Raw genomic sequence first — 22,865 nt, forward strand, 5'->3', positions numbered from 1 at the left:
ACACCTCTGGTATTAAAGCTAGTCTTCGTTTTTCAAGTAGTCAGGATTAATGTCTAACTTCTATTTTCAACCATGTAGCGTTCATTTCAGGTGAAAGGACGCCATCTAGTGGGGAAAAGCGTGTTTAGAACTAGGTCAGAGAAAATTTAGTTTTCAGGTAAGAGTCCAAAAAAACGAGTAATTAAACACAAATAAAATAATAACCCAGAAATAAACATAAGCAAACTTTTGCATGAAAAAATTCAGAACTAAAACAGGGGGGGGGGGGGGGGGAGCTAACGCCTTTTAAAGGAGTAATGCCAACAGAACACAACAAATTAACATTTTCTTACTGTGTGCAAAATAATTGTCTGTGCACACATTTATTAATGTTTCAAACAATACATTTATTTCAATGTTCACCCATAAATTACCAAACACTGTTTGGAAAGAATAAATAAAAAAAGAACAGCCCCCCCTGGACTGTATCGCCGGCTCTCGCTACCTCAGCAGATCTACGAACATTGTCCCACCCTGGACACACCTTGTTCAACCTGTTGCCCTCCGGACGGCGCTACAGGTTGCACAAGAGCAGGACCAACAGACTCAGGGACAGTTTTTTCCCGAGAGCCATCAGCGCTCTGAACACCGATCAGGATTAAACCCACACCTACTCACTATGTGCAATAACAAATGTATGCTATTAACATATGCTAAATACTGGTCAATCTCTCTGCATGCACTGTTCACTTTAAACTTTAAATTATCCTGCAAGTACTTGAATGTTCCGTTATCATCTGTATTTGATGTTGTTTTAGACACCAGACGGAGCTGCACTCCTAATCTCATTGTTTAGCTACTATGCCATGACAATAAAGGCTTTCTATTCTATTCTATTTTCTATGTCAGCTGTGAACATAAGTAGTATTACATGTGTAATCAAATTATCTGTTAGACAAATTATCTGTTAGACTGTTAGACTTATGTTAAAAAGTGAAACAAATCAAGTTCAATTCATGTATGTTTATCCATTTATGTCCAGCTGCTTAGGAATGGAGTTGAAAATAATGCATACATTGCCAGAATGAACATTATTTATTTGATCTCTGCAGAAATAATCATCTAGTGGTATTCTCAATAGCTTTAATGCATTCCCTGACTCAGAAAATGTATACTTTGACACCAAGATTGACCTTCTAATTGGCTTTTGGAAGCCGAGATATTGGCATTTATAGATTTTACATGGCAGAAATCCAATATGGCTGCCATCCGCCATCTTGATGAGGTAAATAAATGGTAAGTGGACTGCACTTATATAGCTATTTTCCACCGCTTCGCGGTGCTCAAAGCGCTTCACATGAGGCCTCACATTCACCCATTCACATTCCAGTGGGCGGCTGCTGCCAAGGTGCTGCCGGACCCACTGGGAGCAATTCGGGGTTCAGTGTCTTGCCCAAGGACACTTCGATATGCAGACAGTCAGAGCTGGGATTCGAACCACCAACTCTCTGATCGCTGGAAGATCCACTCTACCAACTGAGCCGCTCCCACCAAAAATTGATCCTAATTGGTCCAAAGCCACCGCACTATAAGGGAGAGCGCCCAGCCACCCTACGGAGGAAGCTCATTTCAGCCGCTGTCCTGATAATGACTGTGGGGGGGGGGGGACTCCATTGTTTTTCTGGAGGAATTCAACGCTCACGTGGAGCAGTGACAGTGATACTAGGACGGCGGTGATTGGAATAAGCGGCCTCCCCGATCCCGAGATTATTCTGGTCAGGGACAACTAATTGCTGCAACCACACAAAAATTTCAGGTACCACTTCTTCTTTTCCTTCTTTGCTGGCTGCTGTTCCTGGAGTTGCTGTAGCTTGTACATCAGTGCTACACACTGTTCCTGCTTCTTTACCAGGGTCTTCTTTAGAAGGTCGTAGTTAGCATCAGCCCCCTTCAGAGTAGCAGTCAGAGAGACCTCCATCTCCGCTATAGACTGTCGATGCCTCCTTGCCATCTCTGCATTCTCCTTCTCAAGCAGAGTAAGTTGAATGTCTGTTTTTATTTTCATCTCATACATTTGGGACTTGAGCTTAGCCTGAGCCTCAGCCTCCTTCCGAGCAGCAGTCAGAGAGACCTCCATCTGATCTTTCTGTTTCGCCATCTCATCCATTTGGGATTTCAGCTCTGCCTTCTGCTGCTCGACCACAGCAACATGGTTTCTTTTCATCTCATCCATTTGGGAGCTGAAACTTTGATTTCTCTCCTCCTGGATCTTCTCCAGCTCATCTATTGTAGCTTTCAGGCTGATGTTATTGCTGGAGAGAATCTGCTCATTCTGTTCCAATGTTGATCGCTGCTGTTCCTCGTCATTTAGCTTCAGCCTCAATGCAGCTATTTCTGTTTGAAAGGTGTTGGTGGTTTCAACCAGCCGTGAATTGAGGGTGCAGATCTCTACTTGCATAGTTTCTTTCTGCTTTCTGTCTTCCTCCAGCTGCAGCTGCTGGCTTTCCAGCTGCTGTTGAGTCTCTTTCAGAGAAGCGTTAAGACTGTTCATCTCCACTTGCTGCTGCTCAAGCTGAGAAACATGAATGCCTGTGTTTCTTTTCATCTCATCTTTTCGGGACGTGAGCTTTAAAACTGTACTCTCCCTGTGCTTCTCCATCGCCTTAATTTGATCTTTCTGATGAGCGTTCTCCTGAGAGAGAGACAACAGTTTTTGTTCAGTTGTTGATCGCTGCTGTTCCTCGTCATTTAGCTTCAGCCTCAATGCAGCTATTTCTGTTTGAAGGGTGTTGGTGGTTTCAACCAGCTGTGAATTGAGAGTGCAGATCTCTACTTGCATAGTTTCTTTCTGCTTTCTGTCTTCCTCCAGCTGCTGTTGAGTCTCTTTCAGAGAAGCCTTAAGACTGTTCAGCTCCGCTTTCTGGTCCTCAACCAGAACACGAATGTCTATGTTTTTCCCCGTCTCATCCATTTTCTTCTCCTCGTCCTTCTCCTGCTGATCTCTGGTAGCTTTCAGACTCATGTTTTTGCTAGACAGAATCAGCGCTTTCTGCGCAATTGTTTGATGCTGTTTCTCATGATGGAGAAACCGCTTTACATCTTTTTGAAGGTTTTTATCTTCTTCCAGCTGTTGTTGATCCTCTTTCATAGAGGTTTTCAGGGTGTGAGTCAGCAAATTCAGCTGAAAGCTGTATATTTATAGGCGACTACAAAGTTGCTTTGCTTTGATCTTTTTGATCCTTCATGAACGCATCCGACGGGGCGACGGTGTAGGTGGTTGAGCGGGTCGTCCTGTGATCGAGAGCTTGTCAGTTCGATTCCCGTCTTGGGCACATGTGTACACTGTCGTCGCGTCCTTAGGCAAGACACTTCACCCACATTGCCTGTGTGAATGAGTGAGCGATTGAATGTCGGTGGGGTCAGGGGGACTGATGGCTGAGATTGGCAGCCTCGCCCCTGTCACCTCACCAAGTATGGAGTGAATGAATAATGCCGCATACCATGTAAAGCTTACCCAGAAAAGCGCTATATAAAATTAATGCATTATTATTATTATTCCTAGTCGGAGGTTTGTTGGGGGGACAACAACCGGAAGTCAACAAATATTTGTCTGTTCTCCGATTTTATTTCAGTTGCTGGTGGAATAAGTGGAAGCCGATGACCTCTTTCTGTTGATTTGAAACAGGACATTTTTGAATCCATTCAATCAGCGACAGCGGAAATGACAAAAAAAATGCTCGGACGAATTCCTAGTCGGAGGTTTGTTGGGGGGGACAACAACCGGAAGTCAACAAATAATTTTAGTCGCGCCAGTTACAAGTGAAGTCATAGAAAGTCGACATTGTATTTGTTTCTCGGGTATTTAGTTCAGTTAAATAAAATGTCTTCGTTTGACTCTTTGAGAGATTCTGCTAAAAACAGACGAACAGCTGCTGATTACGATATTTCTGGATATTTGGCGAAAACTGTCGTCAGAAACGAAGAAGAGAGAAATCGTCAGCGCGGCCTGCTGGATCCCCGCCTGCAACCCGAGTTGAAGTTACACAGGATCGGTACACGAAACGTTATTTTTAAGGAATGAAACGGAAGTTTTGACGATCATTTAGTCCATATTTTACCAAGCGGTAACTCATTTCTTTATGTGTCTACGTTTGTGTCATCACAATAGCGTCATACTCCGTTTGTTGTCCCTCCAGATCGCCCACAGCCTCATGTCTGTAAGGAGGAGGAGGAGGAGGCTCCTGTTGACCAGCAGCTCTGGAACCAGGAGGTGAAGTCCAGTATGAAGCAGGAGGACCCAGAGCTTCCTCACCTGAAAGAGGAACCAGAGGAACTCCTCACCGGTCCGGAGGGAGAGCAGCTTGTACTGAAGCAGGAGACTGATGTCGTCATGGTGGATCCTGCTCATGAGGAAAATGACCAGAGTGACGTTCAGACTCTGTACATGAAAGCTGAAGATGGTGCAGCAGAGACCGAGTCTGTTGCCAGCATGCCGGTTATAATCTCTGTGGTAGGAGCAGCAGACATTGACCTGCTGATCTCTAACAGCTCTCACGTATCTGCCAGCCATGATGAGGGAGGTGGAACGAGCAGAAGAGATGCTGAGATTGAGCAACAGTTCCAAATCCAGGGAAACAATAACACCAGTAAGAAGTCACATGTTTGCAGCGTATGTAACATGGGATACAAAAAAAAGAGTAGCCTGAAAGTCCACATGAGAATCCACACTGATGAGAAGCCCTTTGACTGTAAAGAATGTGGGAAACATTTCAGAGTGAAAAGTCACTTTATTGATCACACAAGAATCCACACTGGAGAGAAGCCCTATGAATGTAAAGCATGTGGGAAACATTTCAGAGTGAAAAGTCACTTTATTGATCACACAAGAATCCACACTGGAGAGAAGCCTTACATTTGTAAAACTTGTGGCAAAGCTTTTACACGAAATGGCGGTTTGAAAAATCACACAAGAATCCACACTGGAGAGAAGCCTCACATTTGTAAAACTTGTGGCAAAGCTTTTACAGAAACTAGGACACTGAGAGCCCACATGAGAATCCACACTGGAGAGAAGCCTTACATTTGTAAAACTTGTGGCAAAGCTTTTACACGAAATGGCAGTTTGAAAAATCACACAAGAATCCACACTGGAGAGAAGCCTTACATTTGTAAAACTTGTGGCAAAGCTTTTACAGAAACTAGGACACTGAGAGCCCACATGAGAGTCCACACTGGAGAGAAGCCTTTCATTTGTAAAACTTGTGGCAAAGCTTTTACACGCCGTCACTCACTGGCAAGTCACATGAGAATCCACAGGGCTTAGAATCCTTACAGTTGTAAAACTTCCACCCTGTGGATGTATGTATATTATTTTGGTTTATTATTTGAGTTCATTATTTTCTCATTAATGTCTACCTACATACTTGACTTAGATGATGTTTTGTTCTGGTAAAGAAAATTAAAAGTTCAACAAAAAAAAAAGAAGCTCTTACTTTGAAATATATAGGGGGGAAATGTTCAGGATATGAACTGATGATTTTTGTAAGATCGATTGCAAAATTATTTTAATGAAAAGAAGTGTTTGAGACAGAGTTGGTTAAAATTGTTTTGTCTTCATGAACCTGTTTCCTAGAAATATTTGTCCATCAATAATGATGGTGTTCATTGTTTATTCATGAGTGTTAAATGTAATAAATATATTAAACATCACTTTGTCTTCTTACTGCAGAGAAATTATCGAACGTTGTAAGCGACCAGAAGTTGAAGTTTTCCTAAAGGACACTTGGTAAATGAAACTTTCTTATAGTAAGATTTCTTTTGCAAGATGAGAGCCCTTGCGGTCTTGTTTCCGTTGAAAGTCCTTAGTACATAAATCATCGACATATAACAATACCGATACAAATAAATTACTCCATAGATGCAAAATAGCAATAAATTAAAAAGACACGTAATATGTACAACGTAGGGGAGAAAATGGATGGGGGGGGGTTATTGCCATTGTCAATGAGGGTTCACTGACTAGGAATGTTTCTTGTTATACCAATTAGTGTATAACAAGGTAGTTAAGTTAGTCCTTTGACACCTTTGACACGTCACATAAAGCCACATGATAAATAACAACAATTGAACGTTAATTTTTTTTTTATTCAACAGCAGTGAGACACTGAATCACATTTAACATGACTGAGCAATATCTGGAAGTGCTTTTAGTGGAAACAGACTGTAATGAATTTTTCAAAATATATTCTCTGTCTGTCTCTGAATATAACATCAGTATTTTTTTATAATTAAATAAAAAAAACATCAATGCCCTAATAAAACAGCCTTCAAAGAGTTCCAGCAGCAGCATTCTGATCTGAATGAAATTCAAAGCCAGTTTGTTTTCATGCAGCACGTCTGCCTCTCTCAGTCCATGGACTTATCACTCCAAGCCATGGACTTTCTCTTTGCCAGTTCCATCCAGGACGGCTGGCCGCCGTCAGACATCGATGGTATTGTGGGCGGTGAGGAGCGTGATGAGGATGACGGCACATTTTTCCACAGCCATTTTTCCTCACGAGGTCTTTCGGGAACTTTGGTGGGACCGGTATCTGCAAGAGAAAAAACTTTGTCACGCTTGCCACACATGGACGTATTGAATACCGCCATAGCATTCCTACAGTTGCGATAAACGTGTGTCATCACACCTGTGGGATTCGCCCATTGTATTCCCTCTGGTGCGCTTTCTTTGATTAGAGGCGCTGATTTGGCTGAGGCGGGGAGTTCACCTGAGGTCGGAGCCGCTGTTTGGTCTTTCTTCATTTCCACCTGATTAAAAGTGTGCATTAAATCATCTGCTCAAGATAAGGTCCGCCTAAAGTAGCTAAAGAATAAAAATAATAATAATTATATTTTCATTTCATGAAAACCCAAAATCAACCTAAATCTGATCTTATTAAACAACAAGAAGTGTTGTTTAGTTCTTGGTCCAACAGACCTCTATTTCAGGATAATACAAATTAATAATAGACTGGGTGTCCTCGGGACACCCTCTTTGGTTAGTTTCTCACTTCCATGGGATTTGACACTAATCCTTTCCCCCTCATTTACATTTAAACACGTTAAATGTTCACAAAGGAGAACCACGAACCTCCTTGGTTCCGGGTGGAGTTGTCCACTCAGCCCGTCTCTCCAAAAAGGCAGACCTCTGGCTTGCAGACCCCGTCCAAAGGTCGTATCTCCCCGACAGTGAGGCACCCTCTCTGGGTTGCATGCTGGCTTCTCCTTCCATTCTCCTCAGGACCGGAGGAGCTGGCGCTGATGGGCCGGCAGGAACCGATGCTGGAGAGGATGCGGATTTAGGGTGAAGACTTTGATTTCTCCAGGGGGGTTGATGCTGGCTCGCGGATTGTGCGAGAGACTGTGCGACGCTCCCTTTTGCAAACGAAGACGGCGTCTCTGTCTGCGCTGCGTTCGCAGGAGGCTGGGTCGTTTGGGCGTGGCCCTGTGCAGACGCAGACTGTGAGGCGGAAGGATTGGTACTTGAATCGGTCTGTTTTGGTGTTTGTGGCTCTTGAGCGATGTTTGTCTGAGTAGCAGAGATCCCTGATGCCTTTTGTTGCACGGCAACCAGCGACGCTTTGATCATCTGTATTTCACCGCTACTCTGTGGCTTTTCCGCTTGAGCCTCGTCGGTTGATGAAGAGTTTGCTGCTTCTAGTGGAGTCTTACTCACAGTCTGTGTTTTTACTTTCGCTCCAGTCAGTGTCTCTGCTTCATTCGATGTCTGCACCCGCGCTGGCGGCCGAGATGCTGCCTGCATGCTGGCAAATTCTCTGGGAAATTTACTTGCAAAAAGCTGTTGGAGGCTTTTGGTCTTCTCCTTTGCCAAGCTCATCCACGACACCTCAAATGGGGCCGTTTGGGGGGCGGGTTTGGGATCCTGAGGGGTTACGAAGGCAACGTCTACTTGTTTGAGGTTTGGGCAGGTGGTTTCCAGTTCCTTCGGCGTGCTGAGAGGATTGCAGGTCGATGGAGAGGAACGCTTGACTGGAGCAGAGGACCCAGATGAAGCTGGATCTGAGGAGTGAGATCATTGGTTGAGACAAACTCTGCAGCATCAGTAAGGTAAACTTCTAATCTACAGGATGAATCCATCAGAGTTCTCACCTGGCGGTACGACCTCTCCAGAAGTGGATGGTGCACAAGAAAGGTGCGTTGGCAGCGTCTTACACACGTCCCTTCCATCATCGATTGCTTCCTTCCCTTTTGGTTTGTCACAGTTCTCCTCACTCCCCGATGGCTTCACATTACGGACAAATGAGGCGTTAGATCGAAATCTCATGGAATGGGAGGTCGAGCGCAGTTTAATCCCAAACGCTGCCTTTCCTTCCTCCTCCCCAGCCTCCTGCGCTCCGGCCGCCGGCTCCACCGCCGGCTCCACCGCCGGCTCCACCGCCTCCTGGCTGCTCTCCAGCTTCATGGTGCTTGCGTGTAGAGTTATGCTTTTGGGTGCCGCTGCGTCCTCCGTTTTGAGGCTGTCCTTCTTGTCCCCTGAACCTTTGTGTGTTCTCACAGCAATGGCGCCTTCTTTTGGCTGCGTGTCTCTATGTTCGGCCTTTTCCTTCATGCTTGAGGAGGGTTTGTCCTCTGGTCCTTTCCTGCCCTCAGTCTGTTCCAGCACCCCCACAAAACCGCCTGACTGGGGTCCTCCTCCACTCCGGTTTTTGGCAGCGGTGATGGAGAAATTGAACGGCCCCGATCCCTGGGCTGTCCTCTTTACTACTCGCGTGCTTTCTGTCATTATTTGAACCTGCTGGTGAACAGAGGAAGGCTTGATTGCCGCCTCCGAGCTGAAAGCAGTGGCGAGTGGGTCGGAGGAGACTTGGGTCATTTCGGCCTTGTTGTCGTGGGTCATCAGCGGTTTCACAAACACTTCCTGTCCTTTGTCCTTCAGGCCTGATGGTATAAATGTAGAGTGTGGCTGCTCGCTGGATTTGACATCTGCTGGTATCTGCGGCTCAACTCCAAGAACCTGGGGGGTTACAGGCGGCTCGCTCTCAGGAGGAACGTGGTCCAGTTTAGGGAGGGGTAATACGGATGTTTCCTCTGTTGTGATGAGCGCGTCCTCCGGGGATTTAGAAGGAGGACATTCAGGGGTACAACGCATGACAGCCCGTCCTTCCTCTGTTTCCACTGTCACCTCCCCTAGAGCACGAAGCTCTTCCTCGCTCGCAGGCGCAGGGGGGTCGATGTTGTTGAGGGTCTCTAAGTGAGACTTAGGGTCAGACTGCAAACAAAGGAAGAGGAAAAAGGTTAAGGAAGAGCATGGAATATGTCCTCACAAAAGATGCATGCATGTTTACACACCGCATTGAATCGCCGCTTGGGGCTCGCCCTCTGGTGTCGGGGTTTGATAGCCATCCGGTGGCGTGCAGCAGAGGTATTCAAGCAGGGGGCGAATTGGGCTGGAGAGCTGAAGTCCACTGGGGGCTCAGCAACAACCGGGATGGAGATGACGGGGGCGGGCAAAAGACTGAATGTGGTTTGGGCCGCAGACTTTAGAGCTGTCGGTTTGAGAATGGGTAAGAGTGAAGAGAAGGGTTGGGACACCGCCTGGAAAGACAGGAAAACAATAATAGAGCACTGAAAATCGATTCGATTTGTTCCGCTATAACTAGTTCCAAGTTTGAATGTCCATCTGCGTCTTATAGCAAACACATTGCTTGAAAAGATGGAAGCCAAATCGATTGGTTGACAAACGCAACATAAAAATCAGTCAGGCGTCAGACATGTTTTAAAAGCACAAACACAGGAGGCTCAGACAACGTCTTTTTAAATCATTCATTCACAGATCAAACCGGATGTCTAATCACTATCAATCACAAACGACTCTCCTGATCTTTAAGGAATAAGTCGCCACATGTTCCTTCCTTCTCTAATATTTAGTCAACCATAAATAATGCTAACCAGAGCAGAGCCCAGCTGTTGCAGCTTCATTATGTGAGCCATATGTAGGATTAGGGAGCTTTACCACGGAGACGGTAGAGAATTCAGAAGTAATTAACATCATAGTATTTGAGATTTTTCATAGAGTCTATTGGCAAAAAGAGAAATGTTTTAATTTCTTTAGATTCTTGCCTTCAATGAAATCAAATTTCAGTTTGAACCATCTGATTATCTTTAAAAACCTTGCTGTGGGCTCCTTGGGTTGCGTCGTCTGCAGCGATCTCAGCGGGAGCCTGAAGAACGCTGCCCTCTTCCAGATCATCTCGCTGCCTGACTGGCAGAACCAGAGGAGGCGGACCCAGATGCATCTTCTGTTGCTGCAGCTTCATCTATAAAACCAGCACAGAGTGTTGTTTTAGTTTTATTAAAGAACTACATTGACTCCTCGCGAACGCAAATGCGTATATACCTGCAGAGTTTTGATCTTGCTGTGAATATTCTCCTGGGAGAAAACTCTGGCTGGTTCAGCATCAGTCAAGAGCGGATCAGCCAGGAAGACGCTGTCAAGGGACACTGCCCGGGATCCCATCGTGCCTGGGGAGCATCTGTGGGGGCAGGTGGGGGCCAAACGGAAGACGGTATGGAGTAGGAAATATAGTTCTGGAGAGCAAACGTTCACTTTAAGGTAGACGCTCACGTCAGGTCTTCCGCTGATCCGAGCCCCCTTCCTGCTGTGACGTCGCTGACCGACTGGCTGATGCTGGCGTTTCCTTCCTCGCCTCCTCTCGGCGTCCTCCCGAACAGACGACTTTTCAAAGACTTGATCTTGGACTTTTTCCGTCCTGAGAGATTGAGGTGGATGCAGGTCACAGCAGCTCACAGATTGCATTGTTTGATTAGATGTGTGTGTTCTAGGTTGTGATCTATATATTGGCATTGAATCATGCCTGCTAGTCAGAGTTTACATTGTTATACCAATAAAGTCCTTTATATTTATAGCTTGGTATCAAGACTTCCTTTCTCTTTCCTGCAACACGCTTATCTAAAACAGAAAGAGGATCTCACCTGGACCCTCTTCCGTGTCTCCAGAGACAGAATCCATTGGTTTTGCTCCTTGAAGGAAATGCAGAGCAGAAAATGAAACAAACGATTCTCAGTGGCAAACATCGAACGCCGTGTGATCACGCCTGCGGTTTGTTCTCTACCAGGATTGCATTTGCACCGAATGCTTTCAAGTAATTGCCTGAAGATGAAACACTGGACTTGAGGTTCAAAGGTTTATTGGCATTATCAGGAACAGACCTTTAGCGTCAGGAGGCGGGGCATGCTGAGGGAGGGCTCTTTGTATGAACGAATTATAATCAAAGAAGCTTTAAAGAGAGGAAGAGCTACAAATAATAATAATCATAATAATAAATACATGGATTGACTTAAAGACAGCAGAGGATGTCAACGCAAAGACAGCAGAGTACACAAATATCCTGCTGTCACAGAGCAAAGCATCCTGGGTAATGAATCAGATTTTGTGAACAAAGCAAAAGCTGAAATCTCTGTTATGCAACACTTAACACAATGATGTGCACCAGTTTCTGTGAATCCCACAGCTTTCCACGTGCAGCGCAGGAACTTCTGTCAACCGGATCCTCCACTGCACGGGCGCCTGATTATGACAAGACGTGTCAGGCTGTGGATAAACATGCAAAGTCCACACTGCGCCTCTCGTATCGCCCAGCCTGCTCTTAGAAAACAAGCGCACCCCCTGGATGCAATATAAGTATATCAATAACCTGGGGAAGGTAAAAAAAAAAAAGGTATACTAGACTTTCACAACATTTAAACGTCTCGACCTAAACATGTAATGCAACAAACACACACACACACACACACACACACACACACACAAAGGTCAAAAATGAGTGAACTCACCCAGTGTATAACTGCAGACCCTCTGCTCCTCTCCCTCGTCCTTGTCCTCCTCTCTAAGCCGAGTTGTCTCGCCTCAGCTGTGCTGCTGCCCTAACGTTTACGCCTCCGGTCATCCACATCTGCAGACAGAGGGAGATGCAGCGATGAGAGGTGGAAGAGAGAAGTGGAAGAGAGAGAGAAAGAGGCAGGGAGTGAGAGAGAGCCAGACATGAGGAGAGAATGAAGGACACTTCGTGACGGGGCACGCAAATGAACAAAGAGAAAAGAGGACAGAGGAGAAAGAGAGAGAGAGAGAGTGGGCAAGAGAGATTTGTACTCTATTACATTAGTGGCACACAGTGGCCCTCTGAGCTAAGCTTCTTATAAAATGCTAACCTGATTTTAGGCCCAGAAATGAGACTAGAGGGGAAAAAATTAAAGCTCCAATTGGAAAGAGGACAGGCATGCTGTTTACACATAATACCAGGCTGCCTAAACCGCTGGCTGTCGACAGAGGACTCTGTGTGTGTGTGTGAGAGAGAGAGAGAGAGAGAGAGACAGAGTGACAGAAAGAGAGTGAGTGAGTGTGTGTATCTTGTAAAGTAAGGAATTACCCATATCCCCTTGAGATTCAGAATCCTAAACTCGAGTTAAAACAATCTTTGATGATATTTTCTAACTATTCGTTTTTATAGAAATGCATGAAATGCACGTTAGTTTATATTTTCATCCAAAGCTTTTTTTTTATTATTCATGTTTCCTGAGCATCTCCACCATCTAATCAGGACATGGATAATATCCGATAATCATGTAGTCAGTGAAAGGACTCAATGAGTCAAAGCTTCTTTACATTCACACGCACAGACTAGTAATCAGCCATAGGAGCACTATCAAGGCCACTGGCTGCAGCCTGGGGGGGTCCGGGGGGGGGGGGGGGGGGCAGGAAGTGGAAACTAAACCCTGGCTTCCAGTTGTCTGAGCAGAGCAGCTCCTTTTTATGGGGCTTCTTATGGCACAAATCCGTATCTCTTCTACCAGAATATAAACCCGTCTGATGGCATCTGGATTACATGCAGCCCAACACATGCTGCATGTCAACAGACCACAGCAGCGTAACAGTCTGGGACGGGGTGCTGTTTGGATGCATTATCTGTTAACCACCTTACACAACAGTGTGACGGCAGCTGATGTGTAGCGCTACCTGGATATACTGGAGTATAGCAGGTTTACAGCACCTGTGCTCGGTGGTCCTTAAAGGAGCACAAAGGTTTGCTGTTTTATACTCGTTTCTGCTTCCTGATGGATTATATTTCCTTCCTCTCAGTCATATCGAGATTAAGGCCGATGGATAATCCGATCACAGCGCTGTTTGAAATCACTTGGGTGACTGACCATTCATGTAAACATTTACCATGATGGAGGTTTTATTGCTTGATTGTTTTTTCTTTATGTGTCACATGCGGGAATCTCACAATAAATGAGCAGCACATTTCTGTATCTGCATCTTTATGCAAACTGAACCCACTCAATCTGCTGATGAAGAGTGTCGTTCTGTCAAAAATATCTACAGCTTGTCAGTAACTAAGCCTTGATTACAGATTACAAGTAGCTACATACCGAGGAACATAAATCAGAACGTATTGAGTTGGAATTACTTGTCATTTGGACTCATCTTTAATATGTATTTTTTTTAGAACATTATATTCTAAATGCTAATCATGCTCAGAATAGTTACATTTGAGTAATAAGTTACCTAGACATAATATACGACAGTATTTGCTTGTCTCTCCTATTTCCCTATGTATAGTATATTACAGTATATATATTATGTGCCTCATGTCTGTTTAATGTTTTTATTCTTCCATTTTGACTCAGGACTCAGAAGAGGAGATCTGCTATTTCAACGGGACCTTCGGGGCTAAATAAAGGATGAATAAATATATACATTATTCATGAATATAAAATCACTTTTTAATATACATAAAATATGTAAAATATTTATGACAAACCAGGCAGTAGAAATATACTCAAAAAACATGTAGTATATATTGTAAAATACAACAAACAGTCAGTAAGTCTTCAGGTTAAGACGAACAGATGTGCTGTTTCACATCCAATCGTCTTCTCGTAGCCAAGACGACCTCGATCGTCTCGTCTTATCCCAGCTGACTTACAGACAAGAGGCCGGGTACACCCTGGACAAGGCGCCAGCTCATTGCATGGCATGCGCTATTTCAACGGCAGGTAAATAAGATTAAGCAGCATGACATGAACAAAAAGGGAACCTTTATGAACCTCATAGAGTTTTTGTGTGTTTGGTGTGAAAAATGTCTACGCTGGTCTCATGGCACTGCCTGAGGTCATAGTCGCAGTATCCAATGGAGAATCGACCCTGCAAGACAAAAAATGTCATGCTTCTTCAACAACTCAGCAGTCTGACTCGTAGACGTGCGGCGTGACAAAACCAACAGCAGCAGCAGCTGAACTTGGCGTGAACGTTGAAGCCTCACCGTAGGTTTCTTGAAGTAATTTAGCCCTCTTCCTATCTTGATGATCCAACCATTGTTAAACCTAAAAATAAAAAAAAAGCACAATGAATTTCAGGTTACCGCCAATAAATGACGATCTATATATAAATCTACTGTATATGGTATAGAATTATGTTGCAGCTGTACCGGATCTCTCTGTCGTGTATAGTGGAAGAATACTGCAGATCCAGAGTCAGCCCCTGAGCAGAAAGACTCTCTTTCATCTCAGCCAGAGCGCCGCTCTGTTGGCCGCCGTCCGTCTGCAGGAGGGGAGAAACGGCAAGCGGATCAACGACGGAATCGACCCCGCCGTGAACTCACGGCACGTCACTTAAGAGGCCTTACTTCTTCCCGTGTAGTGAGGAGATGGATCGCTTTCACTTTGCAGGATGCTTTAACCAGCATCTCACAGAACCGCAGGAAGTTGTACAACTAAGGTGGAGAGGAAGAAAGACGGGATGATATTTTTACAACTATTGAGTTTGAGTTCTGGACGTTGTGGACTGTAGAATAACCTGAGTTTACTTTGAAGGTCCATTGTGAAGAAGAGGCCTTTCTTGGCAGAAGGGGAACACAATACCCAATTGTTTATATATAATTATGTCTTCATCAGTGTGTAAATCAGGTGAAGCACGGAATCATTGTGTTTTTGTTACCTTAAGGGGAACTTTTCTATCTACAAAAGGGAAGGGTCTCGTTCTGGCGTCGGCCATGTTTCTAACCAAACACGAGGAGCGTGAATAGAGGCGTGTTCATCGGTTGGGATTTGTAACCTCACTGCCACCAAGTTCTTCACACTGAATATTCAACTCTTCAACAGTAAATCACCATAGCAGTTAAACTTAAGGCCACTGATGTTTTTTTTTTTTTTATCATTAATTGATAACAAATAAATACAATTCATGTCACTGCATTTTTGCAATGATTCAGGTTGTATTTTCTAATGTATGTTAGAGGATTGTCAGATAAGCCTAGCAGGTTTTGTGACCAGATAAAACATGAATAAATCAAAGAATGGTCAACATTTTATCTGCAATAAATGATCCTAAAGCTCAATCTACCTTCGTCTATCTGCCAGGACATTTTGTGCTTTAGCCACGCAATGACGAAACAAAGCTCTTACCTGGTGGATGTGTCGAACGTATGGATCCTCCACCCAGACCTCTGTGAGCAAATTACTGATGTATGGCTTGAACAGAGCCTCGTAGCTGTAGCCTGTAGCATCCTCCGCTATTCTGATCTGCTCGTGATATTTACCATCTGACAACAGAGACAACACTTCAGAGGTTAAACGGACAGGAACAGTACAGTGATGTTGAGAAGGAACAATTTACTGTTCTTTAGGCCACATTGGTAACGTTGCAGAGTGATGGAGAGAATGTGGAAAGGAAGTAAAGAATCGTGTGAAGGCAGGCTGGAACGGGTGGAGGAAAGTATCAGGTGTGCTCTGTGATGGGAGAGTGTCAGCGAGGATGAAGGGAAAGGTCTACAAGACAGTGGTGAGGACAGCCATGATGGACGGCTGAGAGACAGTGGTGAGGACAGCCATGATGGACGGCTGAGAGACAGTGGTGAGGACAGCCATGATGGACGGCTTGGAGACAGTGGCTCTGAGGAAAAGACAGGAGGCGGAGCTAGAGGTGGAGCAGATGAAGATGCTGAGGTTCTACTTGGGAGTGACCAGGTTGGGTTGGATTAGAAATGAGACAAAAAGAGGGACAGTGAAGGTTAGACGATTTGGAGAGGACAGACTTTGATGGTTTGGACATGTCCAGAGGAGAGACGGGGACTACATCGGTAGAAGGATGCTGAGGATGGAACTGCCAGGGAGCAGGGCCAGAGGACGACCCAGGAGGAGATACATGGACGTAGTGAGGGAGGACATGAGAGTGGCTGGTGTTGGGGAGGACGATGCAAAGGGCAGGGTGAAGCGGAGAAGCTGGATTTGCTGTGGCGTCCCCTCAGGGGACAACAGTACAGTAGTAGTAGGCCCACATTGGTAATGTAAGTTTTTTTCACCTTAGATTGGCATGTATAAATAAATAAATATGATTGTAATCATTTATAAAATGCCGAAATTAACATGTTCTCATAGAATAATAACGTGTATAAACATAAAACGTTTCTCTTTACTCGTTGTAGCGGCTCCAATAGTATCAATATTTTATTTTATTTTTACAAATTGACAAATCGTTCTAATTAAACGTCAATTAATTGTGTCAAAGAGACGCTCGGTTGGACTCGGCACTTTAATCCCGAGGCTATTTACCTTCCTTCATCTGCTTCACGTGAGCTTTTATCTGCTCTGCTCTGTCAATGTAGCTCTTTATCTTATCCCTGTAGATCCCCCTCTTCGACTCATCTTTCATACCTGCTGGCAGGAGAAAACCATTTAGTCGTGTCTCATGTATCATATCTGAGAGAGGAAGACGTGGAGACCTTTCAACACGTCAATAAGCAGCTGGATTCCCTCCTGGTAGTAAACAAGACACTCTTCGAAACTGCCGCTTTGGTCCAACTCTACTGCTCGCTTCAGGACGGAGATGGCGGATGTCTCTATCCCTGACCCGGGATTTTGTGTCATTATTTCCGCTGATTATTCGTCTTTTTATGTTTAGACCTTTAAGAGAACCAAGAGGCTCGCGAAAGTCAGCTTGCTAGAAAGAACGCCCTTCCCGAACTGATAGCCGGTGCGACACAAAAATAAACTCCCCGTGAAACATGATGCCGGTAAATGATGTCCGACAGGTATAAGTGATCGCAGTTTAAAAAAAAACGTACTTCTAGACATTTTATTTAATAAATGGTACACTATTTTTGTTTCAAATCTCAATTTGACTAAAAACAAAACTTAGAAAGGCTGCCGGAACCTTGCCGGGTCATAAGCTTGTTACCGATGCAGTTTCAATGTTGCTTTCCGGTGAAGACGGTCGGCCATTGATGATGTCATACTAATGCGACAGTCTATTTGGGAAGGATTCCACCTGTTTTTTTCTCGATGAATGCAATATGAATTATAATAATAATTATAACAGCGGCATTAAACGACTGAAGATACGCTAGCGTCTATTTTAAAAGGGCTCATTTGTTTGAACTACTAGACGCGCTTCTCTTCGGCCTGCTCGGTTGTAACCTTGACGTGAGGTTGTTTCTGGGAGACTGAGCCGTCGTTAACGGGAATCGTACCGAAAAACATGGCATTGAGCGCTTTGTCCGCGAAGGTAAGAGCATTTGCCTCACAAATATCTACTCTGTATATGTATATGTATGTACTCAATGCAGCCTCATGGGTAGCAGAGTTGGCGTAGCGCAGCCAATGTCTCCTTTGAGCCGGTCCCAAGCCCGGATAGATGCATAAATGTGTCCTTTATAGGGATTATTAACCTTTTAGGACATGATTATATTATTAATAGAGGATGACTGGGTAATATGGGCAGTATTTAATCCTTTCCTCTCATTTATAGTGTTGGTCACATATATGACGTACTATTTCATAGTAAAACTGCTCAAATCACCTAGTTGACTTTAAATGATGCAATAAATCCAGGTCACAGTATTAACCTAGGTCCCCCGAAATATAAATCAAACATTTGATGGATGCAGATTTATTTTGTACTGATATAACATGGCCTGACCCTGCAGGACACTGTGTACTTTAGTTCTGCTTTTAGGTTGAGAAACATTTGACTTTTAGTCTGTTGCCAGTCATCTCCTTAATCTTGTCGTCACTCTTCATGTGCATTTACAGATCCTACCGGGAGCAACTCGTTTTCCAACCTGGTTTGTGTTTGCACGAAGCAAATTTACCAAATCAAGAATCACGCCGGAGGTAAGAATCAAGGAAAAAGCCCCAAGTCATGTGTCAATTTTATAAAATGACAATTTGTTTGGCTTGTTGGTTAAAAGGGGCTTTATGCAAAACGTTTTGACCTTTTTAATATTCATTTATTGTACTTGCATCTTTTATGTGAATGAAGTAACATAGAAGTCAGAGGACAGTTGTGGAGTTATCAATAATATTCCAGCTATTGCAGAAATAATCAAATTTTTTGCTGCATGTTTCATTGATTTAATTATTCTGCCATTGTTGTTGTTTTTTTTAGTATTTTGCTGAGAGATCAAAAGAACACGAGAAATACGGTGGTGATCCAGACCAACCTCATAAGCTGCATATAGTGACACGAGTCAAAAGTGTCATGCGAAGACCATACTGGGAAAAGGACATGGTGAAACGCCTTGGCCTTCAAAAGGTAAGGTTTATATTCTGTTTAAAAGATTGGCTTAAATACATTTCCTGCTTTCTCGGGTTGCGAGGCACGAAGATGGTTGGGAATCCCTGGGTTAGATAAACAAGCATGCATTCAGCCACCAATAGACATGGAGACCATTTATTATTGTGCTTCATAGCAGTGAGATCCAGATGGACAGTCGCGTTAAGAACACGAACTGTTCTATTGTCATTTAGGCAAACACACCAGTGATTCACAAGAATACGCCGACAGTCAACAGCCAGCTGAAATGTGTCAAGCATCTTATAAGGTAGGAAGAAGAAAATTCTATGACTTGCTTCTACAACTATCCGTCTGGTCGCTCAAGGGAAATTTAAGGAGACTTGCTTCCTTCCTTCCCTCCTTCCTTCAGGATCCAGCCGCTACGGACGCCCTACGGACTCCCAGATGAGCAGGACATGGGAGACACGTACATCAACACCAAGGGAGAATTGATTGTTCGGCGCCTCCTCAAACCTGCAGATCCCAAAGCTATCGAATCTTAGCTCTGCCTTCAGTCATGGGATTGTTTGTTTGTTTGTTTACACTGTGTTCTGTGCTCCATCAGTAGATGACTGTCACGCATCTTGATTAAATTTGACTTTTTCCAAGTATCATTCTCACCTTTGTTCAGTCAGAGGCAATAGTTAGACCTGATTCACACCCACATGCTTTTATTATTGGAACAGCGAGACTTTGTGGACTGCAACTGTCTTATTTCCACATTAAAAACCAAATACAGATTCATCCTCCAGCGATCCCAGACAAATGAGTCGTTTGAGCTGGCATGAGTGATTCACGTTCACAGACGGAGCTAACCGGCCCCGTCTTTGGAAACCCGCAGGTACAAGGACACATTTCTAAAGTCCTCAAATGCAATTTGTCAAGTTCGCATGAAAAAGTCTCAAGAACATTCTGGCTCAAAAGCAACGTGTAAAAATGTTTACTGATGGGTCAAATGTGATCTTGGCACACCAATATTTTTAATGATCGCTGTTACACGAAATATAACTGGCAAAGAGACTAGAGAAATGGAACGTTAGAATATGGAAATCTGTAGAAGTTAACTGCCAAGGCGATGAAAAATGAAAGCGGGCCGTCTGCTAGATTTGGGTGAGGCAGCCCTGAGAGAGAGACCAGTCGACGGGCGGCGCTTTCAGTCCGAGTCTGAATCCGAGACGTAGCCTTGACCTCTGATGGTTTTCTTCTCCACGTGTCTGAACTTTGTGCCTGACTTTTGCGTCATTGTGGGAGGTTCCATGAGATTACCACTAGAACGGGGGGGAGGGGAAAAAATAAATACATAAACGGTTGTTTTTAAAGCCGTTTGGCACCGATTTGTCTCACCTGTAGTTAATAACGGCTGCACAGCCGAGTCTCCACTCCAGCATCTCTGTGGGAAACTCGTCTGTGTTTCCCAGGTCGGTGAATCCAACCACGTAGTCCTTCGTTTTTCCATCCAGTAACAGCGCCAGAGTGGGGATGACCTTAATTCGCAGCCTCTCTGTCAGAAATGGGGCCTTTTCCACATTCAGCTTGAGGAATTTGGTCTCGACATGCTTCTTCGCCAAGAGGGCCAAGTGTTTGTCAAGGATCTTGCACCTATGCAAAGACCGACATTCAGAATCCAACGTACTCAAACCAAAAAAGTCATTAAATAAACCAGCGAACTAAAAGGTAAGGTATTGTGTCGACTCCAAGAGAAAACAAGGCTGTTATTTCTCACAGGTAACAAATTGGGGCTCAAGCTTGAGATTGTCATGACTAAATTTTATATAAATGTCAGTGAATATTGGAGAAATAAAATGGCCGAGGTCAAACAGTTGCTTTCAAATCTCTTGTTCGAATTCTCAAACGTACAACAATTACTTGGGATTCTATTTAGTGTGAATATAAAGGACTGACCTGAAGGTGGAATTTCTGTAGAAATGGCAGACGACTTTCTCACTGTCCTTCACCTCGGCGAAGAAGTCTTTCTCGCTCGGCACCTCTCTGTACTCGCCGTGCCCCTTAGACAGCCACTCCTAAGTGAACGGCAAAGTCGTGAGCGGAAGAACAATGAGAAGAAAGAAGCGAGCGGCTTTTACGGCGCGGCGCAATAAGCAAATCGCTGTGGAGTTCGTACGTTCTCCCCGTGTGTGCGATGCATTGGCGACACCGTCGGGGTGTGCCCAGCCTCTCGCCCGTACAGTTGGAATAGGCTCCAGCAACACCCATGACCAGCAAGTCAAATGAGCGGCTGGAGATGAGACGATCAATGGAGGGATAGTTTCCATTTAGAGAACCAGTTTCACCAAGAACATCTGTTTTTTTTTTTTACTCCTGATGTATTTTTGGAAAACCCTGTTCATTGTGTAAAATGCCATTACTTTTACTAAACCCTTCAGCTGCTAAACTGATCTTCATAGCCTTCTTTGTGTGCCGTTATTCTAAAACAAATGGAACAAAGATAAAACGTGTTTTATAGGAGTATATAAACGGGATGAATAAGCATTAAATCCCATTATAAAACACATTTAGTTAAATCCATTATCGTACAATTCATTCTATTAGACAGTGAGCAGCACAGTTACTAATTAGATTTATAAGAATACATCCCACGTACCTGCTTTTGTTTCTGAGCTTTCTTAAGTGCCTCTAATCGCTTCTCCCTCAGCCTTTCGATATCATCCTCATCCAATTCTTGCAATTTGTTCAACTGAGCATCGATATTTTCCTCGATTATCTTGCTTGACAGTTCCAGAACCTCCGCCAAGTTGTCGATCTGGTCGGCCATGGCGGTGCGTTCAGGCTGAAACACGGTGTGTCTGAGGACGCGAATAACAGGTCAATTTAGTACACGAAGTACAACAATGACACGTTGAGAACTCATCTATGACGTAAAACTTCCTCCAGAGTCACTTTGGCAAGACTCGTATCAGGGAACGACTTCTCACTATGAAGGCGAAAATGTACGCAATAAACGGAACCATTACAGTCACCATGGAGACTGCGAAGAAACGCGTCGTCACGCAGGGATAGTTCTGAGGTCAACTGAACAATGCTGACCGTTGGCCGGTCCGTTGGAACTGGGCACACCTTAAGACAGAATTAGCCTACTTAGCTTGGTTGAGAAATTATCTTACGTTTCAACGCGTCCAATTGAACGTCATGCATAAAATAAAATGTACAATAGGCACTGCTGCATTGATGATCATTCATTCATCGTTACTAACTGTATTGTTGTATTGTTAGCGCTAGTAACAACTAGCGCTAACAATAGCCACTTCCGCTAGCGAATATTAGCCTTATGACTTTCACAAATCATTCTACTCTCAAATTTAGAGTCAATGCATGACCTCTTTGTAAGATAATAACAGACGCCAAAGATGTTAAAAATCTACCTCCGAAACACAATGTCGATAAATGTGTGCATTACCTGGCGGCTAACAAAGGCCCCGTCTCTAACCTTCGTGCGCAGGCAGTAACAGCGGATGTGACGTCAGGGCTTCTTCTTCGTTTCGGTGTTTAACGGCGGAGGGGCATTACCGCCCCCTCCTGATCCGGGGTGTGGGTCAGGCTCATTTCCTCAACTTTCTTACAAGGCTGGAGAGCGATTATTCCCTTCTTAATTAGATTTACACCGTCTCCATGGTGATCTGGATCATCATCAAAAGGCTCTAAATTGTTCTTGGTATCTTTATCTTTAAAGATATGGGCAGACTCTTTTCCTTTCTGGGAGAATTGAGTCTAATAATGAGATGAATGCAGTTGTAAGGCAGTCATCACTACTGACATCTTCATGAATGTTTAAATCTCCCACAAGCAGTGTTGGGAAAGTAACTAAAGTAACTAGTAACTTAAAGTAATAATACTGTTTACCAGTAACGAGTAATGAAACGAATTACTTTTTTATTTTGAGTAATAATATTACATTTACTTTTTTTTCAAAAGTAATATATTACTTTTTTCACTCCGACCGGATACGGAAACGATTCGTCCTCGTCTGTTTTTAAGGTCGGTGACGTAAACTCGATCCATGCACTTTGGTGTTGTTTTGCTGCCCGCTCGCACCACGGAGGCAGACTGTCCCTCCGTTAGAATCAAAACATTCAACTGCGGAATCAATTTAGGTCACCTAATTTCACTTTTGCATCAGAAACCATCTTTTTTTTTGTACGAAGCATTTTACTTTCTAAATACTTGCCGACTGATGCCCAAATTTATTCATGAAATTACATTTCTTAATCCCAATTTGGCAACAGAAACTGAAGAACGT

General features: G+C 44.0%; 5 protein-coding genes across 5 annotated transcripts in view; 2 read left to right on the forward strand and 3 right to left on the reverse strand.

Moving 5' to 3' along the window:
• Positions 1 to 3,410: 3,410 nt before the first annotated feature.
• Positions 3,411 to 22,865, forward strand: part of LOC137902394 (zinc finger protein 260-like) — a 42,913-nt gene continuing 23,458 nt past the window's right edge. The window contains exons 1-2 of the mRNA XM_068746479.1: positions 3,411 to 3,450; positions 4,176 to 4,625. Coding sequence (XP_068602580.1) covers positions 3,411 to 3,450; positions 4,176 to 4,625 — 490 coding nt within the window. The remainder of the gene's footprint in view (positions 3,451 to 4,175; positions 4,626 to 22,865) is intronic.
• cracdla (cracd like a) lies at positions 6,385 to 11,008 on the reverse strand. The gene is made up of 9 exons (XM_068746425.1): positions 10,972 to 11,008; positions 10,604 to 10,748; positions 10,376 to 10,511; positions 10,149 to 10,295; positions 9,328 to 9,573; positions 8,128 to 9,247; positions 7,109 to 8,037; positions 6,666 to 6,786; positions 6,385 to 6,569 (listed from the first exon to the last, which is right to left on the reverse strand). Exons 1-9 carry the CDS (start codon positions 11,006 to 11,008, stop codon positions 6,385 to 6,387), a joined length of 3,066 nt encoding a protein of 1,021 aa, XP_068602526.1.
• On the reverse strand, positions 13,750 to 16,923 carry mitd1 (MIT, microtubule interacting and transport, domain containing 1). The gene is made up of 7 exons (XM_068746798.1): positions 16,779 to 16,923; positions 16,609 to 16,710; positions 15,463 to 15,599; positions 14,685 to 14,771; positions 14,487 to 14,599; positions 14,322 to 14,382; positions 13,750 to 14,203 (listed from the first exon to the last, which is right to left on the reverse strand). Exons 1-7 carry the CDS (start codon positions 16,921 to 16,923, stop codon positions 14,108 to 14,110), a joined length of 741 nt encoding a protein of 246 aa, XP_068602899.1. The 3' UTR covers positions 13,750 to 14,107.
• mrpl30 (mitochondrial ribosomal protein L30) lies at positions 17,268 to 19,221 on the forward strand. The gene is made up of 5 exons (XM_068746800.1): positions 17,268 to 17,560; positions 18,088 to 18,168; positions 18,443 to 18,589; positions 18,805 to 18,878; positions 18,981 to 19,221. The coding sequence occupies exons 1-5, from the start codon at positions 17,534 to 17,536 to the stop codon at positions 19,111 to 19,113; spliced, it is 462 nt and encodes a 153-aa protein (XP_068602901.1). The 5' UTR covers positions 17,268 to 17,533; the 3' UTR covers positions 19,114 to 19,221.
• Positions 19,528 to 22,095, reverse strand: txndc9 (thioredoxin domain containing 9). The gene is made up of 5 exons (XM_068746799.1): positions 22,026 to 22,095; positions 21,213 to 21,414; positions 20,513 to 20,631; positions 19,955 to 20,209; positions 19,528 to 19,878 (listed from the first exon to the last, which is right to left on the reverse strand). The coding sequence occupies exons 2-5, from the start codon at positions 21,381 to 21,383 to the stop codon at positions 19,764 to 19,766; spliced, it is 660 nt and encodes a 219-aa protein (XP_068602900.1). The 5' UTR covers positions 21,384 to 21,414; positions 22,026 to 22,095; the 3' UTR covers positions 19,528 to 19,763.

This window comes from Brachionichthys hirsutus, chromosome 12 (assembly GCF_040956055.1).
Source record: "Brachionichthys hirsutus isolate HB-005 chromosome 12, CSIRO-AGI_Bhir_v1, whole genome shotgun sequence".
Classification (NCBI taxonomy): domain Eukaryota; kingdom Metazoa; phylum Chordata; class Actinopteri; order Lophiiformes; family Brachionichthyidae; genus Brachionichthys; species Brachionichthys hirsutus.